General features: G+C 48.1%; 1 protein-coding gene across 2 annotated transcripts; it reads right to left on the bottom strand.

Annotated features, from left to right (window-relative positions):
• Window positions 1–1,547: 1,547 nt before the first annotated feature.
• ddr2b (discoidin domain receptor tyrosine kinase 2b) lies at window positions 1,548–17,460 on the bottom strand. Of its 2 annotated transcripts, none has more exons than XM_084480848.1 (17): window positions 17,380–17,460; window positions 15,254–15,360; window positions 13,077–13,179; window positions 12,052–12,289; window positions 11,571–11,718; window positions 10,912–11,014; window positions 10,181–10,364; window positions 8,506–8,746; window positions 7,860–7,925; window positions 7,266–7,402; window positions 6,406–6,664; window positions 5,597–5,826; window positions 4,960–5,090; window positions 4,061–4,276; window positions 3,402–3,636; window positions 2,821–2,970; window positions 1,548–2,003 (listed from the first exon to the last, which is right to left on the bottom strand). In XM_084480848.1, the coding sequence occupies exons 2-17, from the start codon at window positions 15,336–15,338 to the stop codon at window positions 1,869–1,871; spliced, it is 2,661 nt and encodes an 886-aa protein (XP_084336974.1). In that variant the 5' UTR covers window positions 15,339–15,360; window positions 17,380–17,460; the 3' UTR covers window positions 1,548–1,868. The 2 variants fall into 2 exon arrangements, with proteins under 2 accessions (XP_084336974.1, XP_084336975.1); XM_084480849.1 differs by having other exon boundaries at window positions 7,893–7,925.
• Window positions 17,461–19,819: the final 2,359 nt, after the last annotated feature.

Here is a 19,819-nt window from a genome sequence, read left to right as displayed (position 1 = left end):
ATGCAAATATCTACATCTTTATATGAAAAACTAAATAAGACATCCTCTAAAGTAACTTGTCTTTACTTTATCATTGCAACACACAACAGAATTTCATTAATGTCACCTGTTGCAGTTTTCCCCCTTTCTCCACATCGAGCAGCACCCCTATGTCGAGGTCACTGAGGGGCACGGACTGGCCACACATGAGCATGTAAACAGCCCTGTTAATGGACCTGGGCCCAGGGCCACCGTGGGACACCACATTGTAGTACTTCCGATGCTCCGGGGCATGAAGGTCAAAAAAAAAAAAAAAGGTCATTCGGGCGTCCCTCAAAGACCCAGAGGGTTCCCTGAATCGCCATCATTAGGAGTCTGTAAAGCAGAGCACAGGGGAAAAGTCATTTGACAGTGTGGATTAAAGGGAAACTACATAACCAGAACAGGGGAAAAGTAATTGAAACTGGATTAAAGGGAAACTAGATGACCAGAACAGTAGAAAAGTAATTGATAGGGTGGATTAAAGAGAAACTAGATAACAGTAGAAAAGTAAAATACTTTACAGTAACACATTACTTCAAGCAGCATTTTTACCTTTGGAATTCCCTCCTGGGCCCACTGCAGGTTCCAGTGGTGGCCGTGGCCACCTCTGGAACCTGACTGCCCTGGCCAACCTAACTGGCCACCACCACTGACTGGAAGTAGGGGCGGCTCAGCACCGAGCAGGCACTTTTCAAAATGAAAATTGACCGTCGCCGGTGTACAACGACGGTCAATGGCCGCTCCGGGTCAATGTGCTCCAGTGCAAAATCTGTAAGGAGCTGATCAAGGCTAATCTATTATGTGCACACTGGGTAATAACAAATTCAACCCATGGACTCGTCACTGGACTCGCTTCCTGAGTCATTGTTTATTTTAGCAAGTATAGCCGAAGCTGACATTTTTTTCTGCTTCTCAGACGAGCGTCAATTTGAGAGCTTTAACTATATGCTACCACCTTTCTCAAATGCATTGAAAAGGCTGTCGTTTGCACAATTTCACAAATAATCACCGCTCACTGAAAGAATATGTGAAGAATACGTATATTTACGGGGGGCGTCCAAACAGTCCAAAATAAAACGAAATCCTACAGTTCGCAGGTCTCGTAAATGCAGCAAGTTTCGCCCTCAATGAAGCACGGTAAAGGTATTGGATGTGGGCGGGACTGGACCTTCCAATCCGGATGTGGGCGTGGTTGGACGTCCAATTCTGCCTTCCCGCAGGCCGCAGTCGTTAGTCGTTACCTCGTTGAGAGAACAGCCAGGCCCGTTCACTTCTGCTCTAGTTTACCTGCTTACCTTTCCACTGTCCGAGTGGTTCGGTGGCAACAGAAGGGTCGTAGCGTTTTTTGTATGTTTTTTATTTGGGTCTTCTCTTCATACACGAAAAGATACACACTGAAACTTTCATTTAGAGCAAATCCTTTATAAAGTTTTACTAAAAGTAATTAAAAAATAAAAAATATACAGTAGGCCTACTAATTCTAAAGGAATATATATATATATATATATATATATATATATATATATATATATAATTTAATGTCACTATTCTACACTTACATATCTAAAAGATAAAGGCAGCAACAGCAACAATACATTTGTACAAGCAGTCTGATATAATTTCTAATAAATAATACATACAACCAAATATGACAAGTAGGCCTATAGATGAAAAATTAACCTGGGTGTAGAAATCGTGCATATGTGGGGTAGCAAGAGGGTTTAAAAACTAAACAGGAAAGGCAATATTTACACAACAGCAGTGATAGTTTACATGTATATTCTTATTTACAGTCAAAGCCTCTAGGAATCTACAATAGTACAAGTCGCTACGCGTTAGCTAGAGCGCTACGCTGCGTTCTCCAGCAGGCGGCCGTGGATCTCCTGGAAGCCCGGCCTCTGCTTGGCGTTCCTCCTCCAGCAGCTCAGCATCAGGTCTGTGTACACGTCGTCTGGGCAACACGCAGGCTTCGGCAGATACACCTGTCACCGTTCAATTCAAAATACTTTGTCAAGAGTCCGTCAAGAAGACAACATTTATGATACAATCATACCACGTTAAAGATGAAAACAGGCGCGAACAGGGTGAGCAGGCTAGGTCGATGCAGCCTTATTTGCATTTTGTGTACAGATAATCAGTTTGGTGTGCAAGACAACCGTTACGTTGACGTGAACTGCTCTTATGGCTTCTGAAGGCAACCCATTGACAGGACTCGCGGAGTACAGGGTCATTGATAATAGCATGTGCTTATTGAATAGTTATAGCTGGTATGTTGATATCAATCAATACATCAATATAGTCAGGTCATATTGTGATATGTGTCATATAGTCAGGTTGTGATCGGCATGAATTACAATCAAGTTAATTCAATGTCATTACACATTAAAGGTGACATATAATACCACCAGGTGTGATTAGCTATGACCAGGTGACCAGGTGTGACTAGCCGTTTTAAAAATCTGCCTCTTCTGACATCCAAAGTATGACAGATAGATCAGTCTACCAGCCAGTGGACTGTAGCAAACGTTGCTCATCTATCCGTCACACATCTAGGTGGACACGCCCACTTGTGATGTCAGAAGAGGCAGATTTTCAAAACGGCTTGTAATGGCTAATCACACTCACACCTGGTGGTATAATATGTCACATTTAATCTGTAGTAGTCCAGTTATGAGTCCAATCTAAACGGAACATGACCTCATAGTATTGTAGCATAGACCAATGGGACCTGTGAGCTGGAGTGAGCTCAGTGAAAGGGTGCAGTGGTCCTGTGTGTGTCCAGCCCCCCTCCCCCCTCACCTGCTTGCCCTGGTCCCTGAAGAACTCTCCGGTGTTCTCAATGACCTGCTCATCAGAGAACTGGCAGTAGGGCTGCTGCTGGCACAGGGTCAGGATCTCCCACAGCGTCACGGCGAAGGCCCACACGTCGCTGGCCATGGTGAACTTACCCTGCAGGCACAGGCGGGCCGCGCGTCAGGCACCATAGCTTACACTGCCTGCCTGCTCTGGGGGGACTAGATGGACTGGAAATGTGTGTTGGTGCAAGGAAATAATTTAATATAATACATATTTTATATATATATAATATAATGTATTTCAACTATACATTTAATATGAATGAATGTTCAAATATTGATGTCTGTGGTCTCATTCTGATTAGACATCAGAATATATAATATGTAGTCCTATATGTATGGCCTAACACATCCATCCATACACCCCTCACATTAACACATCTATTCATCCATCCACCCACCCCTCACATTAACACATCTATTCATCCATCCACACACCCCTCACATTCAAACCACCTATGGATCCATCCACCCAGCCCTCATATTAAAGCCACCCCCCCCCCACCCAGAAGACCCCCGTCCCACCAGCAGGATGCTCTCCCAGGACATCCAGCGGATGGGCAGCACGGCACGGCCCTGGATGCGGTAGTAGTCCCCGCGGTACAGGTTCCGGCTCATCCCGAAGTCGGCTATCTTGATGGTACAGCTGCGGCCCACCAGGCAGTTGCGCGTGGCCAGGTCTCGGTGCACGAAGTTCAGGGAGGACAGGTACCTCATGCCGGAGGCGATCTGCACCGCCATGCTCATCAGCTTACTGTAGCTGGGGAGAGGGAGGAGGCGGAGGGGGCCATGGGGGTTCATTCTAGGGCTGCTCGATTATGGAAAAATCACAATTATTTTGGTCAATATTGAAATCATGATGATTATTCAAACAATTATTTTTCAGTTTGAAAACATGATGCAGTTTTTTGTGTATGAAAAATACACAAAATGTTCAAATATAAAATGCTCAGATCGAACTATGTATCCAGCAGTTCTGCAATGTATATAAGACATTTAATGAAGAAAAAAAATAGACCAAAAAAGTTCTGAATTATACAAATTACATTCGTGTTTTGTACGTTTGACACAAAAATGGAATTTCGCTGAATCACACAGCCCTGGTTCATTCTAGACTGATTTAGCTGGCATGCATCCAAAATAGGTCATGTTCGGACACAGATGGTTCACATGCACCGCCATACCTGACCACGTTGCCCACCACCTCCTCCTGCTCCGCCTCCTCTGTGGGGGGGCCTTCCCTCAGCTGCAGCTGGTGGAGGAACTGGTTGAGGTCCCCGTTCTCCATGTACTCCGTGATCATGCACAGGGGGTCCGTGTCCACACACACCGCCAGCAGACGCACGATGTTGGGGTCCCTCAGTCGCGACATGATGCGGATCTCCTTCAGGAAGTCGTTCCTGGAACGCAGTCACTTATTGACGCATGATTGGTTCATTGCTTTGTTTATTGGGATGTCATTGGTTTATTCGTCGGGGATCGGGCTAAGTGGTGAGCCAAGTGGCGAGGAGGCGCCGGCCCGCTCAATTGTTTTTGGACGTGAGCCAGTCCTTAGGGATCATAAACCGTGACAAAGGATTATTGAATTTGAACACAGTTTGGGATGAGAACAGAGGACGTTACGGACAAGATAGGCTCGTCTCAATGTTATAAACATTGAGACGTTATATTGAGACGTTATTGATGAGTTATAAACTATATCAAAACTAAAACACAGTTATTTAAGTGTTTACACATGAAACACTGCTGAATGGCCCTTGCCTTTAAGATTTATATTTGCATTTTAATACTTTATGATAGCAAGATAGACAGGAATCTATGGGAGACAGAGGGGAGAACATGCGGCAGAGGACCACGGGCAGGAATCAAACCCGCGTTGCTACGGTCAGGACTAAGCCTTGATGGTACCCGCTCTACCCGGTGAACCACCGAGGTGCCCTGAATAGCCCTTGCCTTGTCATAAGAAGGGAAATGTGCAGAATGACCATGTTAGACTGCACATCTGATAGTAAAACCCTTTGAACCAAGGGGTTGGCGAGACCAAAAGGAAATAACATGCAGAGCTGCTGAACGACGTCTGAACCTGGCGTTCTTGTTTGCGTCCTCGCGCAGCGTCTTCACGGCCACCAGCAGAGGAGACCCCCCGTGGCTCCTCTCAACGGACGCATCCTCATCCAGGAAGTCCTGCATCCCCTCCGCCTCGCACAGGTGCACCTGTTTCAAAATAAAAGCCACCCGTTCTCTGAGCCACCGTTCGTCCCGTCATTTCTTCCCACCAGTGAGGTCTCTCAACATAATATGTCTCTCATTCGAAAAAATCTAAATGCCAGCCTTTATCTTTTTCTTAACATTCAGTCCCATGGGTTCCAACTAGTGTACCTTGCAACTCCAAGGATATATGCTTACAAGGGTTACAACGACGCCAGTGAGCAGCCAATATTGAAAGTTGCTCCTGTTGTCAATATGGTAACTAGATGTATTATTTGACGTGATGCCAGTTCTTGCATTTTGTTTTGCACTTTACAACATATTTTTGGCCAAATCTGATGTTTATGAGCCGGTTAGTCAGCCGTCTTACTGGGTGGCTCGTGAGAGTGTGAAACTCCAACCTGCCCCTTGATCGCATGGATCCACTACACTATCACACAGCGAGCGGTCTCGGGGGGGTCCTGGAGGTGACGGCGCGCGGGGGTGGAGGCGGGGTCAGGTCCAGCCGTTACCTCTCCGAACTGGCCCTCCCCCAGCTTCTCCCGGAAGGAGAGGCGGTCCCGGGGGAACTCCTTCACGGGCACCTCCCTGCCGGCCAGGAGGCTGAAGGCAGCGATGGAGGAGCAGGAGGAGGCGCTGCCGGGGCCGTCCAGCAGGCTGATGATGTCGGCCTCCGCGTAGTGGGGGGCCCCGTCCGGACCCCCGGCTTGCTGCAGGAGCAGCCTGGAGCTACGGCTCGCCGCTGGGAGCCGTAGGGGGGGGGGGGGGTCATGTGTCATGTCACATATATATCGACACACACAAACACACACGTACGCACACACACACACACACACACACACACACACACACACACACACACACACACACACACACACACACACACACACACACACACACACACACACACACACACACACACACACACACACACACACACTCACGCACACACGCACGCACGCACACACAATACACATCATATCACATCACATACACAAGCTTAGCCACATAATCTGTCTGTCTGTCTGTCTTTCTTTATATATATATACACACACACAACACACACACACACGCACTATGTATATACTACACTTACACATACACACATATATATATATACAAACATACATTAATATAGACACACACAGGCATACACACACACAGACAGACACACACACACACCTGCAATTTGTGTCTTATTAATTCTCAGGGTCCCTCAATCACAGACTCCTCCTCACCGCACACCCATGTACCGGTACATGCACACAACCACACAACCACGCCAGCCCCGTCGCCACGGTTACATGCGCGGACCCCTCACCCAGGTTTTCGGCCGACTGGGCGAACTCGGGCAGCTTGCGGATGAGTCGGGACGGCTCCTGGTAGTCAGCGCTCAGCGGGAAGATCCTCTCGTAGGTGGAGCTGCCGCTGGAGCCCCCGCCCGCCCCCTGCCTCTCCTCCACCTCGCTGGAGGAAGAGGAGGTGGAGGAGGAGGAGGAGGAGGAGCGCAGGAAGGAGAAGGCCTGCGTCTGCACGGCCAGGCGGGCCGTCAGCTCGTCGTCCAGCATGCGCCGCGACGCCTTGAGGGAAATTTAATTGAATTGAGAAATATTTTTATTTCGAAGAAGTAAAAGAAAAAGGAAAAAAAAATAAGCAATGATAAACAATAAAATAAAATGACGAAACACGTGGACGGAAACATGCCGAGGCATAGCGTTAGCGGCTATCGACAGGATAACATGAGAGACACTTTCTGTCTCCTAGCCGGGGGAATGCACTGGTTACAGCAGCTCAAGAGTCAAAGTAGAACAGAGGAATTAAGTGACAACGAAAACACAAAATTATCTAAGAAAATAAAGAAGAAAGAGCATGTGTCATCCTGCCAAGACAACGAGAGAGTCGCTGGTTCCATACTCGGTTCCACCCAGCCCCAGATCTAGGTTGCCTTGCTCATGGGTTTCCTGAGAACGGAAACCAACTCCTAAAGGCTCATGACGAGCTGGTGTGCTGTCTCTCACAGGGCCATCACCAGCTGTGGCCTAAAGCCGGCATCATCCCCAGCTGTGATGCAATGAGTGCTCCAGGAAGTGAGCCACAGTACAGAGCAGATGAGATAGTAGCCGACTTTATTGATCCCAGACAGGAAATACATTGATGAGTGGCGGTAGCTCAATATAATACCTTTTCAAGCAACTTCTGCCACACCTGTCGCCACAGAATGATGACGATGATGGCTGACAGGATGGCGATGATGGCCACCAGGCAGCCAATCAGGATCCGTGTGTTACTGTCGTCCACTTTGTGGGTGGGGTCTTCTCCTAATCAATCACACATGAAACACGGAATTCAACAGAAATGTAAATAATATAAATTTTTGGCTAAGATGTTGCTCCCTCTAGTATGACGTCATCTACATATACCGGTGTGCCAAAATGTATGACCTACAAGGGTTATCTATTTCCATGAAGGCAATAGTAGTTATAAACACAGCCAGCAGGGAGCGCTGTTTAACCATAAAACCAGTTGAGTTTGGCTAACGGTTATCTTCCAGCAGTGCTTAACAGTGACACTTGTAAACACGTTCATATTATCATAGAAGTGTTGCATAATATACATCACCGGTAAACACACTTAACATTCTCCACAGCTTAATGAACAGCCACTCTACGCCAGCTGGACATTTTGCTCTATATATTATTTAGTATTATATTATGCTCCTCTGTTTCATGATCTACGTTACTGTCCAATTCCTAAATCCAAGCTGTTTCTGTTGACCTGGGAGTGCATTTGTTGGGTGTCCACGCTTACGAGGAGTCAGAGACGTGTTGTACACCGCCGAGCCTGTGAGAGAGAAGGAGAGGAAGGAACGAACGAATGAAGAAAGAGGTTAAACGAGGAGATTCGGTATTCAATTGGCCCTTTGTCTAAACACATCAGGGCAAATCAAGTTATTCACAACACGCAGGTACATCATTTCAAATCCTTTGTGTTCACGAGGACAATATCATTCAAATTAGATTCAGTTCTCATAAACTGTTTATGTTCAATAACAACAACTGGTACATCATTTAGTATTTTGTTTATGCAGAGAAAAAAGTTGGCTTGTAATAAAAGTTGTCCTCGTAAAAAGGGTTTCAACTAAGATCTCCGTGACTCAGCCCTCTCTGTCTCTCTCTGTCTCTCTCTGTTTCTCTCTGTCTCTCTCTGTCTCTTTCTGTCTCTCTGTTTGTCTGTCCTTTCCTCTCCAACTCCCTCCCTCCTCTCCTGACTCACTCCCCCTCCCCCCTCCCTCCTCTCCTGTCATTCTCCTCCCCCCTCCCGCCCTCCTCTCCTGTCATTCTCCTCCCCCCCTCCCTCCCTCTGCGCCTCCCCCCCTCTGCGCCTCCCCCCTTCCGCCTTCCCCCTCTCCCCCTCTCCTCACCGGACTGGAAGGCCACCTCGCTGATCAGCATCCAAAGGTCACCAAAGTGGAGGCGACACTTGATGGAGCTGGCGGTGCGGCCCCCCAGGGGCACGGTGACAAAGCGTGCCCCCTGGTTGACGCGGTCGGCGGGGGGCTTGAACGCCACCGGGTCCCCCTCCCACTCCGCCTCCGACCTGAAGAAGCAGCTGGCCTGCCGGAAGAGCCTCACCCCCCTGCTGAACATGTTGCTGCAGTGGACCTGCGTCGTCGTGGAAACGGATGAGACATGGGCCAGGAATCCCCATGGATATAGAGAGAGACAACAAGGAGACAAACCAGGAATCATCATGGATATAGAGAGAGACAGCAAGGAGACAAACCAGGAATCACCATGGATATAGACAGAGACAACAAGGAGACAAACCAGGAATCACCATGGATATAGAGAGAGACAACAAGGAGACAAACCAGGAATCACCATGGATATAGACAGAGACAACAAGGAGGCAAACCAGGAATCACCGTGGATATAGAGAGAGACAACCAGGAGACCAGGGAGTCCTAGTGATTCAAGTCAATGTGAATTTATCAGACAACACAATAGATAAATAAACACCCAAACGGTGAACATATCAAACCTGTAACCCTGGCAGCAAGTCGCAGCAAATATATCAAAAACAAACATCATAAACGACAAACAAATGAACAGTCACGGTGAATGTATAGACAAAAGCCCCCAGACCTGGAGAGACCCTGCCAGAGAAACAAGCAGAGATTAGCATTAACAATTGACCATGAACCCAACGTCTCTGCGGTTGTGTACAGAGACCGAGCATCTGGCTGCAGCTGGAAGCGCGGCCGTGCAGCTACTTAACACTTGAAGTGGCTCCAACAGTAATCGCTTTGTATTGATGGTTCTCACTTTGTGCGAATCACTCTGGATAAAAGCATCTGCTTAATCAACAGATGTGAGTGGAAGACGGACAGGGAGAGAGAGGGAGATGAAGTTCAGCAGCAGCAGCAGCAGCAGCCTCCCCAGCAGTGCAGCGGCCTGCAGCAGTCGCGTATTCCTAGGCAGTACTTTTCCGTGCGCGGAGGAACAACACCTCTTCGACTTCTCCCGGTGGATCTCACCTCGTTCGACCCCTGCTCAGTGTCACAGTCCTCTAATGAGAGACTTCCAAACCACCACCCCCATCACGGGCCCAACCACCACCAACCACCGACCGCTGTGACAGACCTAAGTACAGGCCTCCCTCCCACACTCATTACGAACGAGTCCTCTTCTTTTTTTGTTTTCATTGTTCTATGCTAGAGTTTATCGCCACGGATGTGCAGGTGCTCGAGGATGACAACAGGGAGACCGTGAAATCGATGGGGTTCAAACCCACAACCTTTCAGCCGGGACTTGAACACCTTAACTTCTGGGTCAGTGGTTCTTAAACTATGATCTCAAACTTGAAATATTGGGGTCTCTAACACCCGAACTTCTGGGTCAGAACTTCTTAAACTACAATCTTAAACTATGATCTCAAACTTGAACCATGCGATCCAGCAATTCAGAAACAATTCTGGTGTGCGAGACACAGCGTTTTCTAAGGTCCGGTCCCCAGGACACTGTGACATTTTTTATTTTTTGGGTCCCTAGGGTCGGAAAAAGGTGCAGGAACCAGGTACTCTGTCAGACTCTGACCTTCATGGAGGTGAAGTTCCTGACGTGGTCGAAGTCGAACACCATCTCCACGTAGCCCCGGGGGAAGCTCCGGTTGGTCCAACCCACGTAGTCGTAGCCAGGCAACATGCCGTAGATGGGGCTGTGGAGGAAGTCGTCCAGGCCCCAGGTACCGTCTGTCAGGAGCCCAAGGCCCTTGGTGAGTCTGGGGGGGGGCAGTTATGAAGCCAGTTATGAGGCAAACTGTCTTATTGATATAGTAGAAGGGTTGATTGTCAATTATACAGAAATTGCATTATATATATTTACTATTAGTGTTGGGGATTGATTCCTCTACCATTGGGAGGGTGTCAAACACAACATAGCACCAGACTATCCTTCACAGTACCATGACTGCATGTCGTCTAAGCATGGGAATGGCCCAGAGAGTGAATCAGACCGATTACCGTGGCAGTATTGATGCAAGGCATTAACAAGGGAGCCAGATAGAACCATGCATTAAATGTATATGACAATTACACATGAGATGTATTTCATAATTAAGATATTCATATATTATATATGAGCATTGTAATGGTGCTTTTGTGGTGTTGGCTGTGGTTTTGTTACTGCAGGTATAAAGCATGCTGATGCAGCGCATGACATTTTCCAACACACACACACACACACACACACACACACACACACACACACACACACACACACACACACACACACACACACAGCCATATATACACACACACACACCAGACCTGTCGGAGGCGATGCCGTCGTACACAGAGTCGTTGAGGAAGACGTCCAGGCCCCGGTAGATCATCTGGTGGCCTTCGGGGGCGCTGTAGCCCATCAGGCCGTCTGGACACAAGGACAAACACAATAACACCTCTTCAGGAGCTGTCGTGAGGACGCATTGTAGGCAGCAGGTGCTCATACGTTATGTGCTTAATGGATTCCTGTTCGATGCGGGTTGCGGTTCACCATGTCATTACCCATAATGCACCTGTTCTATCGACCATCCACTACCACTCTGCATTGGATGGATGGGTGGTGAGATGGCAGGCTGTATTGTGTTGTTGGCATACTGCAATGCAGTGTAGTCTCCAATACTTAATCAGGTCTAATTCAAGTCAATGCTCTTCTATTGTGTTCTAGTCTAGTCTAGTCCACATGTTTGCACTCATATTTGCAGTATTTTAACATACATAAACACACACACACACACACACACACACACGCTTACACACATACACACGACGTACACACACACACACACACACACACACACACACACACACACACACACACACACACACACACACACACACACACACACACACACACACACACACACACACACACACACACACACACACACGCACACACACACACACACACACACTGACTGACTGACCGAGCCACTGGCAGCCGTAGAGCTCCACCCTCATGCACACGATCATGGAGTGGTCGGTGACGGGCATGAAGCGGACGTAGCGCGCGACGATGGGGGGCTCCAGGTCCTTCAGGACCACGTCATACGGGTTCCTGTTGCCCTCGATCACCTGCAGGATCACACACACACGCACACGCACATGCACACACACACACACACACACACACACACACACACAGGGCTAGTGTTAGCAGTTAGCAGGTACGCCTCTGGGATCCCTAGGACAGGTGAGGCTGTAGCCATTTTGGATCGAACCCAGAACTCTTCAGCTGGGCATCACTTCCTCACCACTGCACCACCCTACCCCCCCCCCCCCCCTCCCCCCCACACCCCACATCCCAGTACAAACAGCGGTAATAAACCCACTGATGTGAAGCCCCATCAAACACCACGCATCACCTCTTTACACACATATGGTAGAAACTGGGCGCCCCCTGCTCACCGGCTGGCCCTTGCGGTCCTGCCACGCCACCCAGTGGGTGTCGTCACGGCTGTAGTGGATGCGGTAGCGCTGGGCGAACTCGTTGCCCATGCCGTCGGCGTGGCGACCCTGCGTGCCCACCAGCGTGAGGAAGTGCAGCGAGCGCAGGTCCACCTGCAGGTACTGCCGCCGCCCGTCCGCCTCCGACATCACGTCCGGACACCAGGCGCCGTCCCCGTCCCCGTTGTCGAAGTCCAGCCTGAGGGGAGGGGCGGGGGGGGTTGGTTTGTGTGTAGGAGTGTGTGTTTGTAGGGGTGTGTGTGTGTTTGTAGGGGTGTGTGTGTGTTTGTAGGGGTGTGTGTGTGTTTGTAGGGGTGTGTGTTTGTAGGAGTGTGTGTGTGTTTGTAGGGGTGTGTGTGTTTGTAGGGGTGTGTGTGTGTTTGTAGGGGTGTGTGTTTGTAGGGGTGTGTGTGTTTGTAGGGGTGTGTGTGTGTTTGTAGGGGTGTGTGTTTGTAGGGGTGTGTGTGTGTTTGTAGGGGTGTGTGTTTGTAGGGGTGTGTGTGTGTGTTTGTAGGGGTGTGTGTTTGTAGGAGTATGTGTGTGTTTGTAGGGGTGTGTGTTGGTAGGGGTGTGTGTGTGTTTGTAGGGGTGTGTGTGTAGGGGTGTGTGTGTGTTTGTAGGGGTGTGTGTTTGTAGGGGTGTGTGTGTGTGTGTGTGTGTAGGGGTGTGTATGTGTGAGAAGAAAGTAAGAAAAGAAATCCATTCAAAAGGTGAGTAAAAAATATAAAGTGAGGAAAGGGGGAGTGAAGCAGCACAGCGATGAAAGTCAATACACATATATATACAATAAATATGTCAGTAAGTTCACCAGCATTTCATGATTTCCAATTCCATTTCCAATCCAATTTCAGATTATGAATTATTCTTTTTTTTTTTTTTTAATCGGAGGGAACAGAACAAAAGCTCAATGTGCTGTGAGTTCGCAGCGATTTATATTATTATTAATATGATCATTGATATGATTATTGATATGATTATTGATATACCTGCCGAACCGGGGGGCGGTGGACTCGGACCACTGACTGGAGGCTGTGATGTCCTCGTCTAGGATCTGACCCCCGGTCATCCCCAGGGGATAGCGACACATCTCTACACACACACACACACACACACACACACACACACACACACACACACACACACACACACACACACACACACACACACACACACACACACACACACACACACACACACACACACACACACACACACACACACACATTATGATCAAATTAACACCAAATGTTAATTAATGGTTAATTAATGTACCCACATTGTAAAGTATTACAGTTGATATATATTTTGATGTGATGGGACAGGATAGTCTCGGGTTAAGGGTGTTTAACTCCCAGTTTAAGGTGGGGTTGTCGTTGGGGTCATTGGGGTCGGCTTAGCTCAGGAGGTAGAGCAGGTTGACTTGTAACCAGAAGGTTGCTAGTTCGATCCCCGGCTCCTCCTAGTGTCGATGTGTCCCTGAGTGAGACACTTAACCCTAACTGCTCCTGACGAGCTGGCTGTCGCCCTGCATGGTTGACTCCGCCGTCGGTGTGTATTAACCGTTGTAAGTCGCTTTGGATAAAAGCGTCTACTAAATGCCTTAAATGTAAAATGTAAAACATCTCCCTGTCTACTTGTAGACAATCTAGCCTACAGGCATCCTCGGGCCCAAGCTACCTGTGCGCATGACATGGTACACAAATCAGACACACACACACACACACACACACACACACACACACACACACAGTGTCGCTGTGTATACTATCGAGTCTAAATTGCTCGGACCTCATCGACCCCCATCCACACCTCCACCCCCTCCCCCCTCCACCTCCCTCCCCCCCCGGAGGCCCCTTCCTGAAGGCCCCTCCTGAGGCCCCCGCACTCCAACAGAGGCATCAGTGTGTGAGTGCCAGGCCAGCAGAACCAGACAGGAGTGGCCACACCGCCTGGGCCCACACTCTGCACCCCCCCATCCTCCTTACACGCACACACAAACGCAGATGCGCATGCAGGCACACACACACACAGACACTTCCTAAACGCAGGCATGAGAGAGATACACAGGTCAGTATTCAGCCTTCTTTAAGGTTTGTACCGGCCTTTTGACTCTCCTCCCTTGTACGACGGGAAGGGAGGTGGTGGGTGTGCAGTGGGAGGTGGGATGTGGTGGCTAAACTGGGGCTTTGATGTTTGCTGAAGCGGATCACAGCTGCTGCCGCTGCTCCTGTTGTTTCTGCTGTGACGCGTCGCTAGAGTTGAGCACGCTGTGTCCGTCTCCTACGCTTTGTTGAGCGCACACACATGCGCGAGCACGCGCACACGCACGCACACACTTCTGAGTAAACACAGACGCTCGCTCACTCTTCCTCTCCATCATCGCTACACCTCCAACTTTTACTTTTTTTGCCTCTCAAGGCTCCCGCCTGTGAAAGAGCTGCTTGTTTTCAAAGCTATTTGCAGGTTAACTGGACAAACATACACACACTCACACGCAAACACAAACACACACACACACACACGCACGTTCATACACTCTGTCTCTCTAACACACATACACACAGGAACATACATGCTGTCTCTCTCACACACACACACACACACACACACACACACACACACACACACACACACACACACACACACACACACACACACACACACACACACACACACACACACACACACACACACACACCCTAACCCACTAATAAACCCACACACAGAGCCCACCCAACACAATTTTCCTTTCATTCTCATTCATGTGAACATTCATGAACCCATAAAACATTACAACAGCCTTCAATTGTGTAGCCAAACGGGCTGATAGCTGAGTAATTACATCATGACTAATTCATGACGGGGGAGCTGCTCTGGTAAACATTGCCTTCAGGCCGCGGCACACAGAGAAAGCATTCATGAAATTGACATGATGGCAAGGTAAGTCACTATGTTCTGTGCAGAGAGTGCAGCCTCACAGTGGGGCGGTGTTATAGACACCCAGCCGAAAGGTCCTGGGTTTCGATCCCCGTTGTTGGCGGACTACCAGAAGGCATCTTCCCGTGCCTAACCCCCCCGCCAGCTCCTTCATGACTTCTGAGGCATGACATCGTATCTGAAGACTTCACTGTAAGACTTTTGGGGTGAAAGTGTCTCAGCATACCTGGGTTGACTTGTGACCTCGCCACGGCAGACAGGAGCATGAGCAGGAAGTGATGTCGTATCTGCACGACCCCCATGACCTTCATCGGACGTCCGGGAGCTGCACTCCTACATCATACAAAAATAGAAATGATATTCAATGTATAATGTAGAAGACAATTTCTTTATATAAAAGTTGTTTAATCATTACTTATAAAAAATGAAAGAGCCATATACGTAATACAATATAATTCATATATGAAATAAAAAAAGTTATTTTTCACTGCAGACTTAACTTAAACCATTTCTATAAAAGCCCTCCAGCCACAGCTCAACCCTGAAATGTTTACTCGTGTAAATCAATTTTGTCTGCAGAGAAAGAGAACAAGAACAACAAAAGATTGATCAAAACCGTTGAAAAGAAAGACAGGTTGAAGGTCCAGCTCTTTCATTTATTTCCCCCAGAAGGCCACAGCAGTCGCCGAAGAACCCGAACATGAACTTCACTTCCATGGCCATTCCACCTTCTGCTGTTCATCATCACAGCGGGGTTCCTTCTGAAGGACGCCTGGTCGCCAGCGGCAGGCAACGCTGCATTCTCTGGATGCTGATGGCATCCATTGTGACACAAACACACACACGCACGCATACACAAACACACACACACACAAACATACACATGCACACACACAAACCTTCTCTGATCCACACACACACACACACACACACACACACACACACACACACACACACACACACACACACACACACATACACAAACATTCTCTGATCAACGCAGACACACACACACAGGGACACACACACACGTACACACACATACATGCACACACTCACTCACACACACACACACACACACACACACACACACACACACACACACGGACACACACACACACACACACAAATACATGTACACCAAAACATTCTCTTACCCACACAAATACACACACACACACACACATATACACACACACAATCACTCTCTTATTCAAACACACACACACACACACACACACACACACACACACACACACACACACACACACACACACACACACACACACACACACACACACACACACACACACACACACACACAGCCCTCCTTGTGAGCGTGTGTATGTGACTCCCACCACAGTATCTGTGGTATGAGCGTTCAGTTTGTTTAGCCTGGAAGAGGCCTGCTCATATCCCTACAGTACGTTCAGGTATGCTCCATAGAGCATCGCAGAGCAGCCAGCTAGCATCCAGCTAACAGTCCTTTACAGTCTGACATGTGGTCAGTTTTACAGGCTAAAAGGGAAGGAGAGCAGAGTGGAGTAGCAGCGCTGTGCCGAACACTAGTAACAGTGTTGTTGTGTTGGGGCTGACTTGGTCACGTGGGGGACGTTGCACGACCACAGCACTGAGAGACCAGAGAGAGAGTGAGTAATACCTATACTGGCTCTACCAGAGTGAGAGAGTGAGTTATAACTTTACTGGCTCTACCAGAGAAAGAGAGTGAGTTATATCTCTACTGGCTCTATACCAGAGAGCAAGAGAGAGAGAGAGAGAGAGTGATTTATAACTATACTGGCTCTACCAGAGAGAGAGAGAGAGAGAGAGAGAGAGAGAGAGAGAGAGAGAGAGAGAGAGAGAGAGAGAGAGAGAGAGAGAGAGAGAGAGTTAAAACTATACTGGCAGTGAGAGAGGGAGAAAATGTGCTGCTCCTGTAGATTTTGTGTGGTCCTGTCTTAAAAAAAAGTATTATTCATGATTCATAAAGTGTAGGAGTAACAAGGCTTTAGGACGGTTTGCTCTGAGGAATGAACTCAAAAAGGGTGAATGTCGGCTGTAAATATAGAGGCAGTGCTGAAGAATGATGAAAATAATATGGTCACTTTATCAAGACATGGTATAGCAGCCTAACATCACTGAACCACCAGGTTACGTCGGTAGCGTGACACTTTCCCCTCAGAGTTTACAGCAGTGCTGACTGCTGACATTTCACATTGGGTTCCCAACAAAGTTACGCTCGTGACTTCCCTGGCCGTCTAAAGTAAAACCACCGACTCATCAGGTTAGGACGGTCCCAGGGGCAGGGAAAAGCTGAGAAAATAAATTCAACGTAGAAATGTGAAGCCTTACTTTGGTGAAATATTCTTGTCTTCATCTGTCCCGGGGAATATTCCACAGGTCCCGGGAGTTCACGTTGTGCCCTCCTCGAAGGCTACTGACCCCTTCATCTGAGGGAGGGGAAAAGAGAGAGAGAGGGAGGGAGAGAGAGGAAGAGGAAGAGGGAGGAAACCAGGGCTGATGTAAGAGCTTTCTGGTGCTAGGAAAGAAAGAGAAAATAACACTGGTGGATATTTGCTCCCAGAGTCCACCTGATCCACACACGGTTCCACTTATGGCCCCGGAGGAGGGAAACAAACGGCTGCGGTCGTCCTCCAACGGCTAGGAGACAGAGAGAGAGAGAGAGAGAGAGAGAGAGAGAGAGAGAGAGAGAGAGAGAGAGAGAGAGAGAGAGAGAGAGAGAGAGAGACAGAGAGAGTGAGAGAGAGAGAGAGAGAGAGAGAGAAAGACACAGAGAGGGAGAGACAGGGAGAGAGAGAGAGAGAGAGAGAGAGAGGGACGCACACACGTGCACACGCACACGCACACACACACACACACACACACACACACACACACACACACACACAGAGACAGAGAGTAATTCTACATCTTTTGGAGTTAAACCTGTTAATTACTGAAAAAGAGATGGCTATTATAACAGCTATGACACCATAACAAGAAGACAGAGAGGGAAAATGCAGAGGCTGGCATACCACACTTTCAACTCTGGCTTCACTGAACAAACTGGTGTTATTGGGAAGTGCTGAACGTAATGAAACGTCTGTTAGTGCTGTGTCTGTACAGTATGAAGCAGACTGATGACTGAGTTCATTTTCCACACAAATTAAATGCGTACCCCATCTTGACGAAACTTGACGAAGTTTGGCTGAAGGAACTGAAACCCACAGCTTTATATTTTTCCGTAGCTGTCTGCAATTGTTATGAGGAGAAATGGGTTTTCAAATGGTGCTTCAAATGAAGGACCATGTTAATATGTTTTAATATGATATGATCGCCTCGGAGACAGAGGGAGAGAGTTTTGACCTTCTCACTACCCAGAGAGAGACCAATACACCTCGTCCCAAATGTTATGAAAACTGTGCGTGATAACTGAATCATAGTAGTCATTCGCTTTCAGACGTTAGAAGTGGAGAACATAACAACAAAATGAACAGAAACCCCTTCTAGGCCGAAGCCATAACATCACATTACCAATCACAGAAAGACAAAGTGCCCGCTCTGGGCAGTTCCCCAGTAGACCTAACGGTGCATGCCCCGAACACAGCAACCAGCATTGCTTTTCTGCAGAGCAGTATAACACCACATCAACAATAACACCTCGGTGTTATGTTTATATATTACAATATGTCATCAGGGGACAGGGTCCATTACAAACCGGCAGTTTATCCGCTGAAGTGTTGTGGAGCCCTGGACACTATCTGCTCCAGCAGCTCTAATCACGGAGCTGCACCACGCGGCGGCCCGAGCAGCTGGGCGGCTAATGGGCGCTACACTCCGCCTGCTTTATCTGCAGAGCAGCAGCACGCTGGTGGTGTGAGCCAACAAATAAGCGGAGCATGATCAGTCTGGCGGTGACAATGAGCCGTATCCTTGGCGAGATGGGAAGGATGTACACCCACAGATCTGAATAGCCCACTTTTTTACCCCTTCAAAGCCGGATAGAAACAACAACGAAGAAAAAAACCCCGATGGAAAGGTCAGTGTGTCCGTGTGTGTGTGTGTGTGTGTGTGTGTGTGTGTGTGTGTGTGTGTGTGTGTGTGTGTGTGTGTGTGTGTGTGTGTGTGTGTGTGTGTGTGTCGCTGTAATGGAATGAGGCAAGAAAGAGATTGCTTGTGTGCTTGTAACTGCGATAACCGCATGTTGTAAATGTACATTTAAATGCATAGCAAATTGTAAACTTGTAGACATGAATGTGATGTCTGGAATTTGTTAACGTTATTGCGAGATTGAATGCAGGTTTTAAAGCACAAAAGGGGAAAGCATCTCGGAAAGGTCATTTCATTCTCCGGGGAGCACTTTTCATTTTCTGAGCACTGCAACCAGACACGCATTATCTTGAAAATAAATGTCAGAAGAGATTTTGGGGATTGATGAAGAGGTATTAAACTGGATAATACAAAGGCAAGCAGAGTGTGTGAGAGAAAGGGAGCGAGAGAAAGGGAGAGAGATAGATAGATAGAGGGCGAGAGAGAGAGAGAGAGAGAGAGAGAGAGAGAGAGAGAGAGAGATGTTGAGGGAATTTAGTTTACGGTCTGTCCTCATAAAACAAAAATAAAAGTTGGCCCACTGCGATATCGCTGACCGTTGAAATACAAGCAAGCGACACTATGTAGATAGCCAGAGGAGATGGCACACCGACCCGTCGGCCTACCTGCTCCGTGGGCTTTGGCACCAAATGACTTCTCCGTGTCACGCCCCTGTGACGTGGTCGTATGACCGGTCAAGGTG

The sequence above is a fragment of the Micromesistius poutassou genome (assembly GCF_964030765.1).
Source record: "Micromesistius poutassou genome assembly, chromosome: 16".
Classification (NCBI taxonomy): domain Eukaryota; kingdom Metazoa; phylum Chordata; class Actinopteri; order Gadiformes; family Gadidae; genus Micromesistius; species Micromesistius poutassou.
Note: the sequence above shows the minus strand (reverse complement) of the source record. Positions and strands in the feature narration are given on the sequence as shown.